The 26,663-nt window shown below is 37.9% G+C and overlaps 1 protein-coding gene across 2 annotated transcripts; it reads left to right on the forward strand.

The window, feature by feature from the left end:
• Positions 1 to 91: 91 nt before the first annotated feature.
• On the forward strand, positions 92 to 25,238 carry LOC136253393 (protein NLRC3-like). 2 transcript variants are annotated; one of them, XM_066046046.1, is made up of 4 exons: positions 92 to 210; positions 259 to 540; positions 10,481 to 10,603; positions 22,440 to 25,238. In XM_066046046.1, exons 1-4 carry the CDS (start codon positions 183 to 185, stop codon positions 24,959 to 24,961), a joined length of 2,955 nt encoding a protein of 984 aa, XP_065902118.1. In that variant the 5' UTR covers positions 92 to 182; the 3' UTR covers positions 24,962 to 25,238. The 2 variants fall into 2 exon arrangements, with proteins under 2 accessions (XP_065902118.1, XP_065902119.1); XM_066046047.1 differs by lacking the exons at positions 92 to 210; positions 259 to 540 and adding an exon at positions 1,430 to 1,507.
• The last annotated feature ends 1,425 nt before the right edge of the window (positions 25,239 to 26,663 follow it).

Raw genomic sequence — 26,663 nt, forward strand, 5'->3', positions numbered from 1 at the left:
CTCGCGCGGCAATAAATCAAGCGAACATCACGTGCGCAAGCTTTCGTCCAATCAAATCAATTAATTTTTGAAGTTCAAATTTCAAGTCGCGCAAGGACTCTTAAAACCGCAGAATGGTCTATTTAGTAACGATATCAAGTTGGGTGGTGTTATTTCAACATTAATGGTTCCATTTTGTGCGAATGGCTGAAGTAAAAATCGATGCAATTGGTGAGTAGACGATTTGATGCTTGTGTTTACTTACTCTTATATGTATAGGCAGAGATCGTCCTGTATTGAGAGATCTTTTAAATCACGTGGTATCTTCAGTCGCTAAACACTGGTACGACTTAGGACTACAGTTGCTGGACCCAAAATATGAAAACGAACTATGTATAATTGAAGAGGATAACAAGAATGACACCAAAACATGTTGTAGGAAAATGTTCAGTAAATGGCTGAACACCGATAACCTAGCTAGCTGGGATAAATTGATCATGGCGCTTACTACTATTGAGCTAACAGTTGTGGCCAGTGATATACAACAAGGATTACTAAAAGGTACGTATGTGCCTGCAATTATAGGCCATTCTAAATCAATTCTCTGTTTCCTGTCCACCGCCCAAGGGGGTATGATACCTTCGCATTCTGTATATGATTTGAAATCATTTTGTGGTTTGAAACCAGATTTGTGATATGAAACTTGATTTGAAAATTCACATGTGATTGCTGTAATGTGATTTGTATATGTAATAAGACAGGTGGCTGTAATATTTGGGATTTATAGTGTGAGCATTGTAAATTTATTTATTTTAATTTACTGGACAGACAGACAGTGTCTGATGCGTCCGGGGAACCAGCACAAAATAATACAGGTAGGTAGGAGTAAAATAGTGTGAGGCAAAACCGAGCACTATTTCCTTCCTGTGAGCCATTAATCCCTGTTGTATAGACTGAGTTTTATGAGATTATTTAATTACTGTAACTATATAATGTATGGTGTGCATTGTTTAGAATAAAAACAGTTGATCATGTGTTCATGCTGGTTATAACATATGGCAGTGGTGGATCCAGTGGGTTGCAATGGTTTCAGCTGAAACCCCCTCTGAGAATAGCGCGCACACACCCCAAATTGTGGCCCTATTTTGGAAAACCATACATTTGGGCACATTCGCCAATTTTCTTTTTTATAGCTACAATGAAGCACTGAGTGGTTATCTACCTTGTGCGAAAATTTTGTGATGATACATTGAAGCATTCCAAAGATATGGCTAATTTACTATCTAATTCATTACAAACTAACTTTTCATTATCAGTGTATAGAACTGTATAGTGATCAGGTGTGACCAATTGATGACAAATCATTTTGTTGGCAAAGATCTCCATTCTTACAATCTAAAATGGATGAAAAGAGATCCTTGAGATTTTAATCATGTGTTATTTGTGCTTTTCCTCAATGAAATAACTGGTATTATTGTCTAAAGACAAGAAAATGTTTGGTTTTGGGAATGAACAAATCACCCAATTTGTAAGTTAATTGTTGTCCCACGCATTGTGTAACTACTACATGGTCTGATATAATTCAGTATATCTCCTAGATAAAAGAAGCTATGGGTGTGAAGTTTCACAGAAAGAAGGCTTAATAGTTGCTTTACCAGAATATGTAAAATAAAAAAAAATTATAAAAAAAATCACTGAAATTTTCAATTGAGCATTCCCACAAATTTTGCATGTGCCCAGATGTATGGTTTTCCAAAATAGGGTCACAATTTATTAACAACTCGTCGTGTGGATGATAAAATCACCACGAGTTATACCTAGTGTGTCATAGTAGGACTTTCTACTGGCGAAACTTTCACTTTTTCGTTTGAAATGGCATTGAAGAGCAGGTTGTAACTTATTCTTTTTTTTTTCTATTTGTCTTTGACTTACAGCTAGGCTGAAGTTCAGTGGAATCTGAAACTCCCTCTGAAAATTTCTAGATCCGCCACTGCATGGTGTCAGAAGTCGTCTCCTACAAATAACTGCTATGAATCTTACACCACCAACCACTTTTTCCTTCAAGAAAACTGAAGAGTGGCTAAAGTGGAAATGCTGATTTCAACAATGTCGCCAAGCAGCAGGTTTGGCAGGTGAATCAGGCAAAAGGCAAGTCAGTACTCTCTCATATTGTCTCAGTGAGGATGCTGAAGACTTGCTGGATACTACCAGAATATCAGCAGAAGATAAAAAGTATGCTAAAGTGGTAGAAACTTTTGACGCCTACTTCAAGGTGCTGAAAAGCATTATTTTCGAACATGCATGCTTCAATAAATGTGACCAACCCCAAGGTGAATCTGTCAAACAATGAGGTGCACGGATTAGCTGAGCATTGCAAATTTGGGACGATGAAGTTCAAGATTGCCTCGTGGTAGGGATCCACGACAATTCTTTGTCAGAACATTTACAAAAGGAGGCAAAGCTTATCCTAGATAAAGTGAAATGCCTAATACGTCAACGAGAGGCTGTCAGAGAACAGCAAGAGGCCCTCAGAGAGCCAACCAAAGAGCATTCTTCACTGGATGCAGTAAGGAAGCCACCTCCTAGTAGAAAGTTGCCACCCCTTCCCCCAACATCAAGCCGATCACTACCTCCTCAAACTTTTCAATTGTGTAGACAATGTGGGCAAGGACCACACCCCCGTCAATCCTGCCCAGCAGGGGATGCCACCTGTTTCCACTGTAACCAGAGAGGACACTTTAGTTTCCAATGCCTGTCAACCACAGCTACCAAACACCCACAAGGATTGAATGAATTGATAACCGTGGAACCTTTAAATCCCACACATAATGTGTACCTTGATACTGTTAATAGTGCAGAGAACAACACATGGGAAATCACAATTGAGATTCAGAGCAAGCCAATTACGTTCTAAATTGACATGGGCAGAAGTTACAGCAGTATCAACTTCAACCTGGAAGTCGTTGAACCTCAGCACACAACTGATGAAGCCAGACATTTACTTGTATGGACCAGATCGTTCTCAGTTGAAGGTACTTGGTGTGCTGCCAGTCTCACTCTGTTACAGAGACATGCACACAGACTATTTTCGTAATTGATAAACTCAAGAATAATCTTCTTGGACTACCAGCTATAAAAAGAACTCAAATTGTTAGTGAATGTATGTTCAATTCAAAAGAGTATAATGTCACAGTACCGTTTTTGTTTACTGGGCTGGGAACATTCACACAAAAATACAAACTCAAACTCAATCCAAATGCCAGCCTTTTTCCCTTAGTGCTCCTATAAACATTCCACTACCACTGAGAGCAAGGGTTACAACTCATGCAGAGCCAGGGGTTATATCACCAGTGGAAGCACCAACCCCTTGGTGTGCGGTTGCTCCCAAAGATGGAGGAGCTGTGCACATATGTGTTGATCTCAAACCACTTAATTAAAGTGTATTAAGGGAAGTGGCATCCTACTCCCAAAGTGTACACAAGGTTAGCACGATTTTCTGGGACTACAGTTTTTAGCAAACTTGATGCCGACAGTTGGTTCTGGTGAATCCCACTAGCAGCTGAATCAAAGCTGTTGACTACCTTTATTACCCCTTTTGGGAGATTTTGTTTCAACAAACTTCCATTTGGGATCTCCATTGCACCTGAAATATTCCAGCATAGAATGAATGGCGTTCTCTCGAGTCTCCCAGGTGTACTCTGTCACATTGACGATTTACTTGTTTATGGCAAGGACACAGCAGAACACAACACCAGACTACATGGGCATATCTGGGGGGGGGGGGCAAAGGGTGCTGTGCCCCCCTGGTCCTTCTTTTGCCCCCTTGGACTCACAGTACTGTATTGATAGCAGAAACTGGAATCATGCATTCACACTGTATTCAGAAGTATAGAAAGCCAATGGGCAAATAGAAGACAACGATTATAAATGTACTTTGTTATACTGTACATTGTAAAGAAAGTGAGGCAAATAAGTTAAAAAATTTGTGCCAAGATCGAGATACTCTAATAGAGCAGTCACTACTCTAATAGAACAGTCACAATTCTAATGTCATTGTAACAATACTATACACCTTTATATTTTGATTTAGCATCAAACAGGTTTTATCTCAGATAGGCTAACTAACCTTTATATGCATTGCAAGCATACACTTTTTTAGCTAAATGTGCTCCCAAATTCAAACCTAGGAGGTCTAATTTTTAACTACAATCTAAAACTGTGTGTCTATCATTCATCCAGCTATACTGAATAAAGCTATGCAACTGAATATAACTTGTCAATGTGTACTTAGTGGAATAAACACTGTTGTACACTAAAACTTCTTGGCCCCCCTGACAGTGCCTCCTAGATCCGCCTATGCCAGGCTACATGCTACCCTTAAAAGGATCAAGAAACTGCATCACACTGAATGAAAACAAATGTTACTTTAACCAGTCACGGATAACATTCTTGGGTCATCGATCAAAATGGTATTTCACCCGATCCAAACTGCCATACAAAAGATGGCTGCTCCCACATCAGTCACTGAACTTAGACAGTTCATGGGGATGGTGAATCAAATGAGCAAATTTTCCCCTAACTTTGCACAGATCTCCAAATCACTAAGAGAGCATTTGAGTTCTAAAGTGACATGAACATGGACACCTCTCCACATGTCCTGGCCTTGTATGATGTAGAGGCAAAAACAAAAATATGTGCAGATATTGATGCCTCATCCCATGCTGTCTTATTGCAGCAACAACAGCAACAAAACTCCTGTTGGCCAGTTGCGTTTGTCTTACTGGCTCTGTCAGAAACAGATAGACATTATGTCCAGATAGCCTTGGTGGGTTGTGGAGAAGTTTTTAGAATACATTCTGGGAAAACGCATTACATTGGAAACTGACCACAAACCCTTGGTACCAATTTTAGGAAGTAAGAGTCTAAACACACTGCCACCTTGTGTCCTTATATTCAGACTTCAATTAATGAGGTTCCACTATACAATTTACCATGTACAAGGAAAAACTCTATAGCAGATACATTGTCTAGAGCCCCAATTAATGAACTATCCAGTGATACAGCTTCCTGCTTACCAGAAGAAATTGAGAAATTTGTACAAGAAGTCACAGCCACATTGCTAGCGGGCCCAGACCGTTTGAACAGCTATTGCAATGCCCAAGCAGAAGACAGCATTTGTTCAAAGTTAATTCAATACTGCAAGTCCGGATGGCCAGCACGAAACCAACTACCAAGAAAGATGAAAGAGTACTGGAGGTATTGAGGTGAGTTGACTTTGAGTGGTAACCTGTTGTTATTTCAGTCAAGAATTGTGGTGCCAACAGTAATGAGACAAGTAACATTAGAGAAGATCCATGAGGTGCACTAAGAAATTCAGTGATGTCAAATGCGAGCTTCATACTCAGTATGGTGGCCTGGAGTATCCAAAGAAGTCGAAGAGTTTGTGCAAGCATGTCCCACATGTCAGAAAACTACAGGAGCCACTGCTGACCACACCTTTACCCTCGTACAAATGGGAACATGTAGCAGTAGATTTATTTGAACTAAATGGTTCTACTTATCTATTAGTAGTGGACTATTATTCTCGATTTATAGAATACGGAAGATGAACTCAACTACATCTGCTAGCGTAATTACTCACCTCAAGGCTATCTTTACATGATTTGGAATCCTGCTGAGATGATATCAGATAATGGACCACAATTTGCTTCTGAGGAGATCCATAAATTCTCGCTTCAGGAATATCACAACAAGTCCCAAGCAAATGGGTTGGCTGAAAGGGCAGTGAGCACTGTGAAACGTTTACTACAATATTCTGCTGACCCATATAAAGCTCTCCTTAACTACAGAGCAACCCCACTACTCTGGTGTTCACCCAGCACGCAAGAACTATTGATGGGGAGAAAGATCAGGACAGAGCTTCCTCAGATAACAAAACTTTATACCTAGATGGTTGCACGCCAAAAACTTCAGAACTTTGGATGAGCAGTACAAGAGATCCCCCAAAGGATCAGTATGACAAACGTCACAGAACAAGAACATCACCAAATCTGCCTGATGACCAGCCTGTATGGATTGAGACAAGAGGACAGCACATTCCAGGAACAGTTCTACATCCAGCCAACACTCCAAGATCATAATATTATGTTGTAGAAACTCCTTCTGATGAAGTGCTAAGGAATCGCACCCATTTAAGATTTAGAACTGATACTCCAGATATTCAGGATGAAACTTTGGCTGATGAAAGATCCTCTACGGTCTGTCATAGACCAGTGACACGCTCCCAAACTGTAACTGACATACGCCCTCCAGACTATCTGAGATTTTGACTTACAGGGGGAAGGTGTTGTATAGACTGACTTTTATGAGATTATTTAATTACTGTAACTATATAATGTATGGTGTGCATGGTTTAGTAGAACAGTTGATCACGTGTTCATGCGGGCTATACCACAATCCCGAATACCATAGCCATCTGTCCTATTACCAATTTTTCTGACAACCAAAGCAACTGTTACTAAGTAACAGAAATTCAAGCAATAATCATTGCAAAAGACTGATTACACTTAGCAACTGTTGCTATAGTCCCAAAGAGATGGTTACCTAGCAACCATATTGTTTTTATGCTATGGGACTTTGCGGCTTTGGACTTTTTTAACCTATCTTTTTTGCTGTACCACGGGAAGAAGAAAAGATGAAGTAGATTCTAAATACTTTTAAATATTTCTGATTTTATCAGTAACTGTACAAATTATAATATAATACATATATTTATTATAGAACTCTCCATGGTAGTTTCTTTGTAACTGAACACTCTACAAGGTGACTTCTTCTAACTGCTCTTTCTACAGGGTGAATTGTTTGTAGCTGAACGATCTACAAGGTAACTTCTTCTAGCTGATCTCTCTATAGGGTGATGTGTTTGTAGCTGAATTCTGTACAGGTGATTTGTTTGCAGCTGAGCTCTTTACAGAATGGTTTCTTTTTAGTTGAACTCTCTAAAAGGTAACTTCTTCTAACTGATCTTTCTACAGGGTGATTTGTTTGTAGCTGAACTATCTACAAGGTAATATCTTCTAGCTGAACTCTCTACAGGATGGTTTCTTTGTAGCTGAACTCTCTACAAGGTAACTTCTTCTAGCTGATTTCTCTACAGGGCGATTTGTTTGTAGCTGAACTCTACAAGGTGATTTCTTCTAGCTGAACTATCTCTTTCCGTAGTTGAACTCCCTACAAGGTAACTTCTTCTAGCTGATCTTTCTACAGGGTGAATTGTTTGTAGCTGATCTCTCTACAAGATGACTTGTTTCTAGCTGATCTCTATACAGGTTACTTGTTTCTAGCTGATCTCTTGAATTCTCTTCAGGGTGACTCCTCTATTAGGGTGACTGCTCTATTAGAGTATCTCGATCTTGCACTTGCTACAGGGACCAAGTTGGATTTCGTGTTATAACTCTGTGGCTTTAAGTCTGATTGTTCTACACCATTGAAGAGCCTTTCTAAGATGATTACTCCGTCTGTACAGTGATTTTCAAAGCATTACCCCAAGCGGTTTTTCTGGTAGGCGTGACAAGTAGTCGTTTTTTATTAGCTAATCTCGATTGCATAATTGTTACACGCTGTTGGTTTTTTCGTTGTATCTTCCTGGTTTTTAGCTTGATTTCTTTCAAACCACAAAAGGTTTGAGGTTCAATAGTTAACCTATTCACCCACCGATTTTCAGCTTCTTCCCATACGCAGTTTACCCTGTAGGCATGACAACATATTGGTGTTATTTTTCATGAATAATCGCTCATAACTCTTTGCCTGTTTATCGTATTCCAGCTAAAGTTGGTACCGAGATGCGCCTTTATACCCCCTTCTGTGTGCCAAATTTCAAGACAATCGGATATGGCGTTCGTGTTTTATAGCAGTTTTTGTAAGTGTGCGACAAGAGGAAGAAAAATATGAAGAAAAAATGAAGAAACTAAGCCAATTTGTGAAGTCGCATATCTCGGGAACACTTGAAGCGATTTTGCTCAAATTTGGAATGTGGAGTGCTGAAGTTGGAGGGCATGTCCACAGCAAAAATCGTCCTGTTTCATCAAGGCAGCACAGAGCTACGGAGGTGCGAAGATTGCGTTTTCTTTCTTCCTGACAATATACTCACGGGTGTTGCACGCCGGCTTCTTGGGCCGCACGACACACTACCGTGTGTCTTGATACTGCCACTTTAGATTGTGGTAATTCTGGGGCCGATGTGGAATGCTAAAATTGCTACACCCCAAACATGTACATGGCAGTAACACATTAGTGTGACCAGTTCTTAAAACATTACTAACAGTACCAGTACCTTCTGTTTCACTATCCTTCATGTTGGTAGTGCTGCTGCTTGCTGCTGCTAGCCTCATTTCCTCCATTGTAATCGGAACCGGAACTACACATGGCAAAACACGTGGCATCTTGGATTGCACCTTGCTGTAAATCCATCACCTGTTCTTCATCCGAGTCATCAATGATAATTGCATTACTCTCATTAGCTCCAGACATAATGAATTGGCGGTGTACAACGACATACAACTGAGAATTAGGCCTGAGCCTATTATGCTCAAAATTTTATCTATTATTCTTTCCAGAATTTCCCAATAAATTCTCCCATTATTCTTTTTGTTATTCTTGTATCCAGCCTATTATTCCATAATTATTCTCATTTAGTATAATATTATATCTTTGGCTAGTCGCTTAGTTTTCAAGATGCTGCTATAAGTAGTTTTGTCCGAATTGTTAATAGCCATGTATATAGCATTCCACCTTACACATCATTTTTCTATCCATAATAGTTACAGCAGACTTAGAATAGTGCTGATAATAAAACTTTAGGTTTAAGGAAGAAATTCCATCCCTCCTGGAAGAAGACTGAGTGTGGCCCCGACTAGACATTGGGTGACCTGCAGTTCGAATCCTGGTGTTGGAGGGATTTTTTCCTTACTTTGGCCCCTTTTCTGTTACACCTTATCAGTCACTAAGTCAAGTCACTAAGTCTAAGTCCTTGAAATTAGGTTAGGTAATCCTAAGGCTGCAGCACATGTTGCTGTCAGACCTTCAGTGCTGGCCACTGTAAAGTGCTAATAATAATAATTAATAAATAGAATAGCTATCTACAGTAATAATTCAAGTGTATTTAATTGTTAGTGTATTGTGCTGTAACTACTGTATAGCTACTAAGTTAGGTAGATAATAATGCTCAAAGACTTGAAGAAGATGCACTGGTATAAGATGTACAAGTTTCAGAATTGCAGGTAATCATATAGTTAAATCCCTGATGCTGGCTGCAGATTGTTAACATGAAACGATCTGACTGCTCTATTAGAGTATTTGAGCGTTCTATTAGAGTATATCAATCTTTTAGAGGCTTATTAGCTCCTTTCAGCCAGCACTCCTGTCAGCTTTATATCATTTGTAGTAGCTTAACTCTTGTAGGTAATCAAGAAGAGACACGCCCCATAATTCCACTGATTATTCCCGTGGTCGTCCAGTTATTCTAAAATTATTCCTGTAACCATCCTATAATTCCGGAATTATTCTCATGAAATTGGTGACCTATTATTCTCAAGATTATGTCGGCATAATAGGCGCAGGCCTACTGAGAATACAACAACGAAACCGTTAATTACAAATTACGTCATGATGTGATCACGTGATCTCAAATTAATTACACGCATGCCAGTAAATTTAGTGGGGGTGCTCCAGCACCCATGCTTCCTATGCCACTGAAATATCCTGACTTCATTGCAAAAGTCAATTATAGTCTAAAGTTTTTCATTTTGTTGATACTACAATTAACCTCTGTGTACTTTGTTTTGCTGCCTGTGGGGGCTGCCAATGAACTATTAAATAGACACAGTAACACAGCAACTGACGATGGCAAGAACCTCCTTTGCCAAATACATTATGGCAGCTACAGAAGAATAACTTCTGCGAGCGTGCCTGTGAGCAACATCACCTTTATATGATGCCACAAACCGCATTACCTCACAACAACACGTGATAAATAGCATTGCTGATTACATATTTTTACTATCAATGGCTAACTACTGAAGTGGGTAGCCAGGGCTATATATACCATAACCATTATGCAGACTTACTTTAGCTTTTAATCCTTACATACTATTTTAACGTTTAATGGTTTTGCTCACATATAGACAAACACACACTTACTCTTTTATGAGAACAATTTTAGAAAATCAGGTATGTGCTTGGTTTAAAAGAATCAAAAAACATATAATATTACAATAATTGGTATTTTACATACTACTGTACATGAAAAAAGGTTAAAAATAAAGCCGTTTATATCAATGAGAGTGTGTGGCAATGAATTTCATTCTTGTTTGTTGTGATGTGACTAATTAAAATGTTCTTAGCATGCAACACTTCATCAATAACTTGTTCGAAACATGGAACTATTGTAACTGTTACATTCTTCTGGATGTGTGACCACACATTTCACTGTTGTTCACATTAGATAACCATTCATCATCTAATGATGACTCATCTGCTGAACCAGTACCTACTAAGAATGGAAAGGCTAAGAAGGGGGTAGTTAAAAATACGGAGCAACTGGTTATTTCGGAATCAGGATACTATGGTAAGAATTTATTAATGTGTTCAGTGTTTTACGTAATGTGTATATTGCTTGTAAGAAAGGTGTGTGACTATTGTCTTTTATAGACACCAGTGGTGATGATCAGAAAAGTTTTGTTACACAGTCTAAATGTGAAAAATTGCAACACAAGCAATCAGGTTTGTGTACATGTGACTTTTCAACCCTGGTGTTTTGAAAGCTACACCATTTTCTCACAGCTTGGCTGGTTTTGTAAATGTTGTTACAGAAAAGATAACAATCACAGAAGGTTGTGAAACCAAAGGTGGTAGTGAAGTACATAATGGCTACTATTGCTAACATATCATACAGTACGATAGTACTGTATAGTAGGACATCGAAGGTGTGGGGTCGATCCGTGATATAGTGTAACCCAAAAACCTGCCTCGATTTTTCTTCACAACGACAGGACAGTATTAGTTGGGTAAAACCAAGCCCAAAAGTGTCTTCAGATCAACCCAAAACGTTTCTGTCAAGTTGCTACAGAATTTTTTTTAAATGTATTCAATGGAATTTTCTACTGCCTGCCTGCCTGACTTCAATCAAGCGTAGCAGAAAACTGGCTACAGCTACAGCCCTAATTCTTACGCAGAAACATTTCTAGCTTGCTTAAGAAAAAGCCTTTGGTATATTGATAAACGTACAATGCTTGCACTATTGTCTTACCTTTTGTCCTTCTTTACCATGGCTATCAATCAACGTTCTACCGCTGAGTGTTAATAGGCTACAGTACAGCTTCCATCTACCAGTGTACGTATATTGCATCAAACTATTTGAATACATGCATACATGACTCACTGTTGATATCGATCAGTGAGAGCGACTCATGGCGAACTATATAGCAATGTGTAAGTCAATAAATATAGTTTATTTATTAACAATGTTAAACCGAGTCGGGTCATCCAGGTCCCGCTTTACAGATTATTCAGGTCTGACCCTACGTGCTAAATTAAATCTGGACGTGTTACCACATGTCATAGCGTATCCCAGTTTCTTTCGTGAGCCATGCCTTAATTCCCTATATACACACAACTAGGTAGTACATGAAAGCACGATTGAAATTATGATCCAAAATCAACTCAATATGTCACAGTAGTGACATGCAGATATAACACAATAGTGGCATCATAACTAGAGGCCACCAGTAGCTAAGTGCTGGTACATCATTGGTGTGGCAATGGCACAGTGATGTGCACACAGTATATATGCATACAAAACATACAGGAGACAACTGTATATTATTGCAGTATTGTATGCAGTAATACATTATTGACTATATCACCGAAGATGAAAATTATTTAGCTATGCAGCCAATATACAGCACAGTATCAACGCTAGAGGTCACCGGTAGCTGAATATGGTTCATCACAGTGGTGTGGCAATGGCACAGTGATGGGTACTCACTATATGCATACACAACTTACAGGAGATACACAATACTGTAGTAGTTAAGGGTATGCAAGCCAGGTTAACTTGATAAAGGAAGACAGCCAAGCCAGCCAGATCCTAGTAAGCCAGTTGAAGGCAAAAATACAATATGAATAATTAAATACAGTAATTAAACAATACAAGAAAGGATTAAAGCTCATACCACGCTCTTTACAATACATTTACATGTAAAATACAAGTAAACAATACAAACAGACATACCATTCCTTGTCTTAAATATAATTGTGCAGCTGGCATGGTGAACTTATTGGTGTAGGGTGTGGCCACCTTAATACACTGGCAGCTGGCATGGTGACTTAAGACTAGTGTTGTGCCAGCTGGCAGCACTTTCAAAAACAAATTATCATTAGTTCTTCATCTAGATTGCTGCACCTGGTCGATTTAATGGGTATCATGTCCTAGCTTTTTTAATCAGCATTAAATAGAATAGTCATACTGTTTCTATTACCTCCACAAAAACACCCTCCCATTATACGATTGTCTCTTCATTCAACATGTTTGTTACTTCCTTGCAACCAAACGTTTCATGAAAAAGTAAGCAAAGTTGTCATAAACTTATTTCTTTGAGGAACAACTGCACTGTTATTTAATTACAAAGTGCTCTAATATATTAGAATACACATGGAGCAATTGTAGGTCACTACTTTGTTAGCCCAACTAGGTTTTTTGTTACTGGAAACTTAGTGATGGTTTAATATAAGTGGTGAGTGTCTACTGGTGGTATCTGTACCTTTACATTACCGATACCGATCTGATAAAGGTATCGGCATTGATACCAATACTGGTATCAACATCAATACCGATACTGGTATCGGTCCACCTTTAATAATATTATTATCAAACGGTACAGTAGTACCATTTAAGTAGGGATCGCCTTGAAAATGTTGTGCACCACCCAAAATTCTGTCTTTAAAAATCATCCTAGAGACATTGTATGCGACGAAAATCACCCTTACAGAATAGTACTAGTCCATATAAGAATTACGATTATATAAACAGCATTAAATATTAAAAAACACTTACAGGTGACTGGATATAGAATTTTAAAACAATCCACAAAACTTGAATTTTAGTTTCACTGCCTCACTCACTCACTCACTCACTGACCACAGTTGCAAGGCTAGAGGCCAAACAAAGCAGTGCAGGCTAGAGGCCAAATGAAGCAGCTCACAGCCACCATTATATGCCACAATAACAAACTCACCAATGGTATGTGCCTTTAGGAGTTCCGACGAGTGTAGGCTCTCTGCGCCTTGTCTTTTCTTTTATCTTCAATCAGGCTGCTTGTCTTCTTCTTCAACCAACGAAACCATATTGAGGCATTAATTTTCCTTATCAACACTTTCTTTCAGCAGCATATATAGACGCCACAGAATTATTTCAGAGCTGGATTTCAGAAGCGCTTCAGTGCTGGCATTACTATAAGACTGGATGTGTGCAAGTTTGTGATCGGGATCCCGTTCGCTATAGTTTTACGACCACTCAAGATTTAGGTGGACTAATAGCAGTAGAGTACGGAGACCACACCGCTTAACAATCTAGCTGTTTACTTACCAGTAAACAAAATGACCTCACCCCTTATTGGACTAGATAGCTGCACACCTTTTGGCTGATTAGAGATATACTCTAATACAACAACCACTCTAATACAACAGTCATGTATGATATTCTTATAGAAAAGTCACAAGTTACATTGTAGCTAGCTGTGTTACAACAATAAACTGAACAAACTAGTATTTTTTTTAAATTGTAAATTTAAAAATGAAGTAGGGATCTATTCAACAAAAAATAGTGAAACAAGCGATGAATGATGGTATTACAGCATAGCTTAGTGTACTTTGGCATATCAAGACAAACGGTAGTGTGTCGTGTGGTCCAAGAAGCCGGCGTGCCACACCATGAGTATATTAACAGGAAGAAAAAAAAATGTGGTTTTCACACCTTTGTAGCTCCGTGATCTTTTATCCGATTAGAGCCAAATTTGCTACAGAAGTGCCGGCTAGGTAGGGGAGTTCACATTCCAAATTTGAAGAAAATCGCTCCAGCCATTTCTGAGATATGAGCAGCCAAAATTTGGGTTTTTTCTTCTACTTTTTGCAAAATCCACAATGAAACACGAATGCGTGCTCCAATTGGGCTGAAATTTGGCACAGGGCTCATTAAGGCAAATAGTTTTTAGTAAAACTAGTCTAGCTGATTTGCGACGTTCTTGTAGTATAGGCCATTGCAAGTTTTCAAGGATGTTAGTGATGCTGTCTCTATTGTTTCGTCTCCATGGTTGACCTGTGACAAAACGATCAGCTCTATGTTGGACCATCTCTACTTGATTTATGTTGGTTTGGTGATATGGATCCCATATTGGGAAACAATACTCTAAAATAGGCAAGACAAATTGTTTATATGCTAGCTCTCGTAGATGGCTAGGACAATGCTGAAGATTTCGTCGCAAAAAACCAACAGCTCTGTTTGCCTTATTGCAGATGTAATCTATATGTGGTTTCCATGAAAGTCTGTGATGTAACTTTACTTGAAGATACAAATGTTGTTCTGTAACTGCCAGTGAGGTGCCATTCATTACATACGAAAATAAACTTTTGTTATGGTGATTAGAAATTTGCATTATCTTACATTTGCTGATGTTAAAAGCCATTTGCCATTTATCTGCCCACTTTGACAGTATTGTCAAGTCTTGTTGGAGTGTTTGATGGTCTGTTGAACTGTGAATAACTTTGTATATTAAAGAGTTTCATTTGGCTATACTGATACCCTCAGTTATATCATTTATGTACAGTAAGAACAAGGTAGGACCCAAAACTGAGCCTTGTGGAACTCCCGATGTGACTTTACAATGATTAGAAAAGGAACCATCTACGACAACTTGTTGGTAGTGATTGCTCAAGAAAGACTCTAGCCATTGTAAAATCTTGCCTTTAATGCCATAAAATTCAATTTTGCTTAGCAGTCTTTTATGTGAAACTTTATCAAATGCTTTGGACAAGTCTAGTATATCAACATCTACTTGGAGTTTATTATTCAATGCTTTTGCAAAGTCATCAGTAACAGTAAGCAGCTGCGATTCACAGGAATGCCTTGATCTAAAGCCGAATTGACAGGGGACTAAGATATCATGAGCTTTCAAGTGTTTCATAATTTGACTTGTGAGTATATGTTCCATTGTTTTGCAAATGATTGATGTCAGAGATACTGGTCAGTAGTTTTGTGGGACAGATCTTTTGCCAGATTTAAAAATGGGAGTGACACTAGTTTCCATTGTCTAGGGACCACACCAGTGGACAAAGATTGTTGAAAGGGATGGGTCAGCATTGGAGTAATTTCAGCAGCAGTTTGTTTTACTAAATGTCCAGAGATAGCATCAGGGCCAGGGGATTTAGAGGGATCCAACTCAGATAGTATTTTGAAAACCCCATTTGGTGATATATCAATGTTGTTTATAGATGGATATGAGGATGCTGGCATTTCAGGGATGCTTTCCAAGTCCTCTTCTGTAAAGACAGATTTAAAGTGGTTATTTAAAGTTTCTGCTATTTCTTTGGGTGTAGTTACTTGATCAGTAGGTGTCTGTAATGTGCTAATGCCAGTTGTATCCTGCTTTTGAGACTTTAAAAACCTCCAAAATGTTTTTCTTCTGTTATTGTCACAATCTGAGTTTAGACTACTAGTAAGATATTTAAGGCGCTGTTGCTTTAAAGCAGATCGTACTTGGGATTGCATGTCTTTATATGCATTCCAATCAGAAGGGCGTTTAAATCTTTTAGCTCGCTTATACAAATGTTGTTTTCTTTTAATCAGCCTTTTGAGTTGAGAGGTCATCCATGGTAAGTGACTTGATGTAGATATTTGCTTAGCATGAATATGGTCATTAACGATTTGTAGAATACTTTCATGAATAAAGTTCCAATTTTGTTCCACAGTTTTAGAGCTATTTTCATTCAAAGTTAAATACATGTCTAAAACTGTAGAGACCTTTTCCCTAATTATATCCCAGTCTGCTCTATTATAAAGGTATATTTTCTTCTGAACATTCTTGTGGCCAACCTGAAGATTGGCCAGTTCTACAATAACTGCCTCGTGGTCACTAAAGCCTGATACTGTTATACACTGATGGATATAGTCAGGGTGGGTGGTAAAGCACAAATCTAAAATGTTATTACCTCTGGTTGGCAATTTAACAGTTTGTTCCAACATAAAATCATGAGCTAGTGTTATCAAGGATTCTCAGAAAATTGATGTTACGTAAGAGTCCATAAGTGAACCAGACGACCAATCCACCCCAGGGCAATTAAAGTCACCTCCCAATACGATCATTGTAGTTGGAAATTTTTGCCTTACTTGTGTTAAGCTTTCAGAGAGCTCATCCCATACAGATGATGGAGAATTTGTAGGAGCATAGAAAGCTCCCAGGATGATGTCATGAGAATGTTGGAGATGTAAAAGGACCCAGATAGCTTCACAAGTTGAGTCTATCTCTAGAATTGACGATGGTATGGATTTTTCAACTAGGATAAATACTCCTCCTCCATGAATATTTCTATCCTTCCTGAATACAGAATAGTTTCTGGGGAAAGCTTCTGAATCAAAAATTGTATCGTTTAAGTGCAATTCAGTTCCTATTAATAAGTGAATATCTTGATTATCTAGAAACAATTCCAATTCAGCTTGTTTGTTTCTAACACTAAAAAAATTAGCAATGGCAAGCCGTGGTAGTTTAAAACTAATTTCAGGAGAATCAGAGTTATCAAAAGTACAGGGGCCAGGAGAAGAATCAAATTGGCTGCTATAGCTTAAATCAAATGTATGAGACATGGAACAGTTAATCAGGTCATTTTGAAAGTTGTAAGGAATGTTGGTTAGTAGTAGGTACAGAGTTGTGAGTAGCTGTGTTACCTCTAACAGGTTTGGTAATTATAGCTCCATTACGGATTATTAGGTCAACCTCACCTTGTGAGCATCTGTGTTTAAGTTCAGAAAGCAGTTTCTTGTGTTTTTCTCTCTCAAACCTGGTTCTATCCGGGGCTATGAACACGTTCTTGTAGGAATCATTATGGCGTAGAAGGTAAGAGCGAGAAAGCAACGTAAGTTTATCTTCTTCATGTTCTAAGCTCAATAACAGAGGCTTGTGTTTGTTAGGCAGCTTTTTCCCCAATCGTACTGATTTTGTGATAGCATATGAACCATTGAAAACAGAAGAACACATAGCAGTAAATGAATCACTATCACTTTTGTTTGGAGCAGGTTCAGGTAGGTTATAAACAATCATGTTCTTTTTTCTTCTGTCACGGTCAGCAAGTTCATCAATTATACTTAAAGCAGAGCTGGCTGGGGGCGCAGCTGCAAAACTAGATTGGGTTGGGTTTAAAGATACTGAGGTACTTTCAATTTCCATCTGAAAGTTACTGCTAGAGGTGGACAGGTCATTAATTTTTGTTGATAAGTCTTTAACTGATGTTTGTAGCTTTTTGCAAGTGTCCTCCAAGGCTGCTAAATTAGCTGCCTCAAAGCATTTAGTAAGATGGTGACCGATTCCTTTGTGAAACTTATCTTCCATAGACTGAAATCTCTTTTAGAACTCAGCATCAAGTTTGGAATAGGTGTTGTAAAGTGAGAGAGGTTTTGAGACATCTGGCAAGCAACGATAGCAAAAAAATGCAACATTTTCATAATTACATAGCTCAAAGTCCCTTTCTTGTATCGAGGCACAGGATCTATGCTCCCATTCAGAGCACCAATCACAGGAAATACAATCTTCAACCACTGTTTCATTACATTTAACACATACATCTACTTTAGCCGACTTATCTGACGATCATGTTCTCTGGCGTACTATTGGGTGATCTTGGTCTCTTAATGGCATTTCCAGTTAGTGCCCACCTATATTACGAAAAAATCTACAAATGACTGTAACAATGGTAATTACGCTCGCCTTTAGAGGTACCGTTAAAAGTGCCACGGTACAACAGCGTTTAAGGGTAGAATTACGAGTACCGCGGCCAGTGAAGGACAACGATTTATGTTACAATTCTCCTGGTCACGTGATCTATTTATGTAGATGGAATAATTATCATAGAAAGTCCTTGCAGTAGTACAGAAGAATCAGATTACAAACCACTGAGTTATGATTCCAAAGCCAACTATCTGTAGCAAATGCGAGAACAAGATACTCTAATAGAACAGTCACCCTAATAGAGCATTCAGCTACGTTTATATCTTACTCCATTATAGAATTATATTACATTGCAAGTTATTCTGTAGGGAGTTCAGCTACAAACAGTTAATCTTATAGACAATTCAGATACAAGCAAGTAAGCCTGTAGAAAGTTCAGCTACAAATACATCACTATAGAAATTCAGAACATTATAAGTCACACTGAAGAGAGTTCAGCTATAAACAAGTTGCCCTGTAGAGAGTTCAGCTACAACAAGTCACTCTGTAGAGAATTCAGCTACAAACAAGTCACTCTGTAGAGAGTTCAGCTACAAGAAAGCTACCCAGTAGAGAGTTCATCTAGATCAGTTACAAACAAGTTACTATATACAATGTTCAGCTACAAGTAAGTCACTCTGTAGAGAATTCAGCTACAACAAGTCACCGTGTAGAGAGTTCAGCTACAAGAAAGCTACCCAGTAGAGAGTTCATCTAGATCAGTTACAAACAAGTTACTTTATACAATGTTCAGCTACAAGTAAGTCACTCTGTAGAGAGTTCAGCTACAAACAAGTCACTCTGAAGTACAAACAAGTCACTCTGTAGTACAAACAAGTCACCGTGTAGCTGGAGAGTTCAGCAACCAATCAAAAAAACCACCCTGTAAAGAATTCAGCTATACAAACATGTTATAACTCTATAGAGAGATCAAGTCATCCAGTAGAGAGATCCGCTAGAAGACACCACCTTATAGAGAGTTCAGTTACAAAGAAACCACCATGTAGAGAGTTCAGCTACAAACATTAATCACCTGTAGAGAGATCAGCTACAAAGAAACAATCCTGTAGAGAGTAGTTCAATTACAAACATATAATCCTATAGAGAGATCAGCTAGAAACAAGTCACCCTGCATGTAGAGAGATCAGCTACAAAGCAACCATCCTGTAGAGAGTTCAGCTCAAGTTACACTATAGAGAGATCAGCTAGAAACAAATCATCTTGTAGAGAGTTCAGCTGCAAGCAAATCACCCTGTCGAGAATTCAGCCACCCTGTAGAGAGTTCAGCTAGAACAAGTCGCCTTGTAGAGAGTTCAGCTACAAAGAAACCACCATGTAGAGAGTTCAGCTGCAAACAAATCACCTTGTAGAGAGTTCAGCTAGAAACAAATCATCCTGTAGAGAGTTCAGCTAGAAACAAATCACCCTGAAAGGAGTTCAGCTACAAACAATAAGAATTTCAGCTACAGTTCAGTGATGTAAGAAGTCACCTTATTAACTACAGTATGTAGTGATCATTCAGTGTTAAATATACAAATATTTAATCAAACAAAAGCTATACGCACAATTACTTCCTTTGTTCCTCAATTCCTGCAGTAAAGAAAAACAACAAGTTAAAAGGAAGCACCAAAGCCAGTTTATGGCCAGCTTTGTGGCTTGCAGTGCAAAAAGAAGTGACCAAAACAGCCAAGCTATAAAAAAAGAGTGTGGCCCCCAAGAAGGCCAAGGTGAAAAAAGATGTGAAATCCAAGCTGGCAGCCAAGAAATGGCTATGATGGTAGGTTAATGGCAAAAAAATTAATTGCAACAGTTCAGGTGAATTTGGTGCCGAATCCTAGTGGAGGAGGCAACGCAAATTCTGCACCAAATTCACCTGAATTGTACAATTAAATTTTTTGCCATTAACCTACCATCACAGCCATTTCTTGGCCGCCAGCTTGGATTTTACATCTTTTTTCACCTTGGCCTTCTTGGGGGCCACACTCTTTTTTTACAGCTTGGCTGTTTTGGTTTAGATTATATTAGCTATAACAATTATTTTGCTCAATGCCAAAGTAAGGACTTTCCCACTGAGCTATGCTGTAATACCATCATTCATCTCTTGTTTCACTACTTTTAGTTGCATAGATCCCTACTTCATTATAAAATATATTTTTAAATACTAGTAACTATTATTGTCATTGTGCAGCTTTGGGACATGGTCTCTATCCTTGATCACGTATAAGGGGTGTGGTTCCCATGCATATTGTTATACTAGAGCATGGTTACCATACTAAATAGTTATGAGTATAGCTAGATCATTAAAGGGACAATATGTCAAGCCATCTAAGTGCTAAAATGTTACAATTGTAGTGACATAATATATGACCTAATTATAGAAAACCGTCGATATCCACACAATTATCAAAATGCATTTTATTTGTTCTTTGTTTTCTACAGGGACAGAAGAATGGACTAGCTAAGTATCAGCTTCATACGTTAAGCAGCGTTGAAAATACAGCACTAGACAGCCGGACGAGCAAATAAATTGATATGTACAGATGCTATCGAGAAAAGAATCTACAGGCGTTTACATAAATCATCATAACTTACGGATACAACGGTGCACGGAATTGAATCTTCACTCATTGTGTTCGCCATGAATTTGTGCATCCACCAAGGTATAGGTTTTGCCCCAGGCGTGCTTCTGTGTTCGAGAAGGAAGACAAATTCACTGAAAAACGATCGACGGTAAATTCTTTCGTCACCGCAACGTAAACAAACATCTGTAATGTTGGAACCCTTTCATGTATGGAGATGAAACAAAGATTTTTGTACTCCCTATGAACAGGCGAACACGATGATTCCCAGGATTTATCCATTGGAGGCTTAATTCGCCCACCAGTGAGGCGATAAAAACTTGCATAATTTTTTTCTGGAGCTTGCGTTTTTTACCCATAGTTTTTAAATGTGTTTTATTACAAAAGTACTATTGTGCATATATCGACGGTTTTCCAAAATTCGGTCACATATATTGCTCTGTTTTGTTATGTCATACCATAAAGTAGCAAATTTGTAGGGATCTTATAACAAGATACGTAATTGTAAACAAAAACAAGTTGATGTTGTACTACTTCTAAAAACCAGGCGCCATGCAGCTAGCTAACTCATCTGGAATAACTATAGACAGTATATACTACTATGAATTAACCAACTGTGTATTACTACTTTACAATAGGGTAGTTTGGGTTGTGCAATAATATAATTAGCTATTTCTCGTAATTCATGAAATATTCGTAATTCATTCAATTACGTTGCTATGCACTGCTAAGGAAGCGTTTGTTAAATAAACCGCTTTTACCAACATATTACGCACAAAACTATCTTCTAAACTGTTTTATAATGTGACTAACGTGTTTTTTCCCACAAATTCTCTCGACAAAGCCTCAAAGCTGCTCTTCATTTTCGTTCGCGTACGTAAGGGATACGCCCCCTTTCCAACTCGAAGCGATAGGCTATTTCTGGCAGTGTACAAGGCCTGTACCGTTGTTTTTCAGTTGCTAAATGCCTGAAAACCTCAAGGGGAAGGTAGTCTGAGGAAAGTCACCACACCCGTATTTCAGTCCGCCGAAAAGAAACCACCTCAGAGCAAAGTTCACCTGTGCAGAAGTTTAATACAGACTTCATTTCACTTTTACTTCTTACGTAAAAGCTGCTTTCACCGTTATTAAACGATTTTGCTCACGTGGGTGCGTACGGACAAACATAGGTAGATAGGTACATAGGTAGATAGATAGGTACACACACACACTTTTACGGAAACAATTACAGTAAACCAGGCGCACGCCCACAGCCGGCCGCCTGGTTTAATAATGGCAATACATATTACTTGTAAGTTATCTCCTCTGCAGTTCACATTGTTGTTTGGTAATGGAAAAGATTAACTATATTAAATTTTACCTGTGTGAATTGCAAACAGCTGCTCTAGCAGTAGTAGCCTGGTACATACGTACAAACTTGTGTAATGTTGGCATGATTGTATCACCAACAAAAATTTATAGTGAACAAATCTGTTCAGTTGATTAATAGTCTACAATGGGCTCACAGTCGTCTTGTGCTGCATTTCCAAGTGCTCAGTGCTTTTGCGTTACATACTTGGCTTGTCTTACATGTAACTCCACAATAAAATGATTCCAAGTTGTAGTAGCAGGCTGTAAAGAAGTGAGAATTGTTGTTCATTACCCAACCATAATCTCTGAGTATTTGTGTAAACTAGGTATTGCATGTAGTATAAAATAGTGGCTGTCTGTAAAGGTGCTATTTGTACAAGATATTTCTATGATGGTTTTTAGCAGCAGTGTTATGGCAAGTGTCCTTCAATTTGGAGGGGGGTCCCTAGCATACAGTACTACCAAACTCTGTGTTAACAAACTGTGTTCTACTTTCCCATAGTGGTTGATTGGTTAAGTGAGTTCATGAAAGGAAAATACTGTAATATGAAGCATAAGAAGCTTAAAGAAGAGAAAGACCCCTGGCCACCTGTTAAAATCAAGTCTTACATAACATTAGCATTAATGTATCAGAAGGATATTCAAACAAAAAAGAAAATGACAGAAATAATTTATTTGCGTACAAAAGGTAAAATTTCCAGCATCCCTGAAAAAATTGGTTGCCAATTGTTAATGGACATCACACAAATATTTAGCCCACAATCTGGTACCGTTCCTAATAGCATCCTCATTGAGGGTCATCCTGGAATTGGAAAAACAACTCTTGTTAAAGAGATCTGTATTGAATGGGCTGAGGGCAAGTTACTTACTTCAGATAGACTGGTTCTTTTCCTGCTGTTAAGAGATCCTGATGTGCAGAGAATTACTAATATACAGCAACTGATAGAGCACTTTGTAAAATTTCCTAGTAAGGCAGCACAACTGCATGATTATTTGGAAAACAATCATGGAAATGGTGTCACAATTATCATTGATGGTTTTGATGAACTAAGTGGTGAATTACGCACAAAATCGTTTTTTAAAGACTTAATTGAAAAGGATTGTTTACCTAAAGCTAGAATAGTAGTGACATCACGGCCCACTGTCTCCACTTCCCTTCATGATGTTATAGACAGAAGAATTGAGATTCTTGGGTTTGACCAAACAAGCAAAAAGCAGTACATTGATGAAGCTTTAAAAGATTCTCCTGCTGAGCTGGAGAAATTGTGGAAACACTTTCAGCAATATCCAAATATTGATGCAATATGTCACATTCCTTTAATTATGTCCATCATTGTATTTGTTTGTTTGTGTCAACCAGATGACTTGCCACCAACTGCATCAAGAATGTATGAAAGATTTGTCTTGCACACAATTTGTCACTACCTGAAAAAGTCAGAAAAAATTCCAGAAGATAAACTTTTTAGCCAAATTGAATCATTGCCACAACAAATTCAAGATACACTTCAACAACTGGAGAAAATCGCATTTAATAGTCTTTTAAATGACAAGATAGTATTTACAATTGATGACTTACCTGACATTTGCAAGGATGATCCCACTAGTTACGGACTATTACAATCTGCTGAATGTTTCTCTTCTGACGTAATTGGCATGCCAACAAAATCGTTTAATTTCCTGCACTTAGGATTACAAGAATATTTTGCTGCCAAATATGTAGCATCCTTACCAGAGGATGACGTTTATACACTTCTAAGTATGTCATTCCTTGTTAGAAGTAGCAAACGGTCATCTGAACTTGCATACGTGACCATACCATACTATGAAAACATGAGTGCCCGCCTCTCCAACATGTGGATTTTATATTGTGGCATTACTGGTGGACAGTCTGCAGCTTTAAAACGATACCTACAGACATCGTACAGAGATGATTTGCTGTTGTTTTCTTCTTCCATGCAACCTTTAAGGTATCCAACCTCAGGAAGGGTATCATCCCAAAAAACCTCTGACCAGGTATCGTTCACGCTAACTGTTGCACAGCAAATTTTAGAGGATCCATTAAAGGTTTTGTATTTGTTCCAGTGTTTCCAAGAGGCTCAAGATAGTACCTTATGTGAAAGTTGTTCCACAATATTATTTAATATTGGCAAGATTGACCTTCGTGGGATCAGGCTCCTCCCACATGAGGTGGTATCTTTGGGATTTTTTCTAATAGAATCACACAGGAAATGGAAAGAAGTAGACTTGTGGGAGTGTCACATAGGAGACCATGGTATTAATCTGCTACATAATTACCTTTGTAATAGTAATACAAACATACAAGGAATAACAATTATCAATTTTAGCTGTAATAGCTTAACAGCTGCATCATCATCTGCTATTGGTGATATTGTTACTTGCTACCGGCCATGCTTCCTAGTGCTATATAATAACGATATTAACACTGTAAAGGATATTGCTACTGCAGTAATTAAAACTACCACTGTTAAGGATTTACGCATCAGTGATATTAGCCTGCTTGCACAAGACGTATCACTAGTGTCTGATATGATGATGTGCTTAGTGGTATTGCATGTTGCTGGCAACAATCTTGGTAATGATGGAGCAATAATACTGTCAGGAGCATTATCAAAAACCAAAACATTGCAAAGATTAAATATTAGTAGAAATAAAATCAAAACCACAGGAGCTGAAGCAATTGCAAGTAGCTTAATACACAACTATTCTCTTAAGTTACTACAGATGCAAAGAAATGCTATAGGTAAAGGTGGGATAACAGAATTTGCTAAAGCTATTACCAGTAATACAGCTCTAGAGGAACTCTTACTTGATAGTGATGATACAATAGATGAAGAGTCAGCTATGATATTAATGAGGAGCCTCCATCTCAATTATACTGTGAAAGAGCTGATGCTTTCTCTGCAACTAAAAGATATAGTGTGTAAAGAGGTGGAAGAAATTAATAGAAAACGATGGAAATGTAATTTAACAGCCATATCTGTTTGCTTCTGGCCACCTTATTGAGTTAACGTACAACCTATAATTATGCTACTTAACTTTGCAACTCTAAAATGTATATGTGTATCCTGTTAGTAATTACATATAAATTTTTCATGCATTATTTAATACAGTGCTGTCAGTTTTTGAATCTATGCAGTACAACAAAGTCTGTATATTAGCTATTCCTATCTAGGTTTACGGTGTTGTAGCTGCTGTATATAGTTAGAACTTTGCATTATGCACTATATATGTAATTACTATATGTATACCTAAAAACTTTTCTAGCCCTTTATTTTATACTCAGCAGTCACGTCAGCAATGCTGGTATGCTCAAGAAAAAAAAAGAAAAGATCATACATTTACATTGGTATGGTAATTTGAAATGTTGCTAGAAAATGAGTCAAAGTCATCTATGTAGTTCTAATAGGAATTGTGGTAATAAATCTGACTGAATGATACTAACTATAAATGAATGATAGATAGCGAGTGATAGTTTGTCAGTGATCTTCAATGAGAGATGCTTCTATACAGGAATTTGTAATCTTAAGAATTTTGGGACTATATATATCCTTTCAATGACTACCTCTTTTTGATATTAAAGTACCAGATTAAAATGTACCATTTCATAAGTAGCAGTGGAGAGTTGATGTTCCAAACTAATTATAATGTATGGAATTTTTGTGTAACTGAAAAGTACATGAAGATGGAAACAGTGCTAGTGATTCATTTGTATACACAGCTCCGTTTATTTACTAATAAAGCACACACCTGTTGATGATACTCTAATATAAAACAGTAACATTTGTGACCGGATTTGCAAAAAGGGTTCCACACACATCCAATTTACCAACTTAGACAACTCGTATATTCAGATTGGAAAAGGCTATTGATTTGAAATAGACAGATGAACTCAGAAGACCATAGTGCTCTAAAAACATTAATTTCATCCATGCACTAAGTGCATGATGTTGGTGCTCACTACTGACCTGTGTGGAAGACTCTTTTTGCAAATTCAGTCACATTTATATTTGGAAAATTGACTCTATTTGTATACTTGTTTTCTGTTGGATCATGTTAATATAGACTCTCTAGAAAGTCACACAGCTACTAATAGGAGCTTTATGCCTGTATAGTGAAAAGGTATAGAATACTCACAATCTACATGCATGAATATTACTCTCGGGCAGTCAGACATACATATCAGGCAAAGCCCTCATGCCCGTGTTACAACTATTATTAATACAGCATACAGTGTATATAGCTACTATTTAACTCAACTGCATTTGCTGCGATTATCAAACTTTCTATTATAGCTATCATTACAAAATATGGGTATGGAGTTGTAATATCTATGGTACAAGTATATTTTTTCTTCTTTATACCAACTCTCATATGTACTGATCATGAGTCTCTCATGTAATATAATGAAAGCAAACAGAAACCATGTATAAACATTGCCTTGTCCTGTACCATAGTGCATTTGTTGCCTTAAACTCAAGTTTCTATATGTAAGCCTTGTTGGAACAAATTAGCAAACTTTCCAGTTTATAAAGTGTGGAAGACCCTTTCTTGCAAATCCCCCTTTCACACACAGAAAGATATTATAACTAGAGTGTAAATTGTTAGTTTGCTCAGTGGCCATGCATGAACGGTTTATGTATATACAAGTTCTATACAGTTGTCATCGTTCAGGGACAGAAAGTATAATTACACGATCAGCAGAACT

Source organism: Dysidea avara, chromosome 4 (genome assembly GCF_963678975.1).
Source record: "Dysidea avara chromosome 4, odDysAvar1.4, whole genome shotgun sequence".
Lineage (NCBI taxonomy): Eukaryota > Metazoa > Porifera > Demospongiae > Dictyoceratida > Dysideidae > Dysidea > Dysidea avara.

Coding starts and splice junctions, on each gene's coding strand:
- LOC136253393 (XM_066046046.1), top strand. CDS start 183: ATGGCTGAAGTAAAAATCGATGCAATTG. Junction 211..258: donor AGTAAAAATCGATGCAATTG/GTGAGTAGACGA, acceptor TTATATGTATAG/GCAGAGATCGTCCTGTATTG. Junction 10,604..22,439: donor TTCGGAATCAGGATACTATG/GTAAGAATTTAT, acceptor ACTTTCCCATAG/TGGTTGATTGGTTAAGTGAG.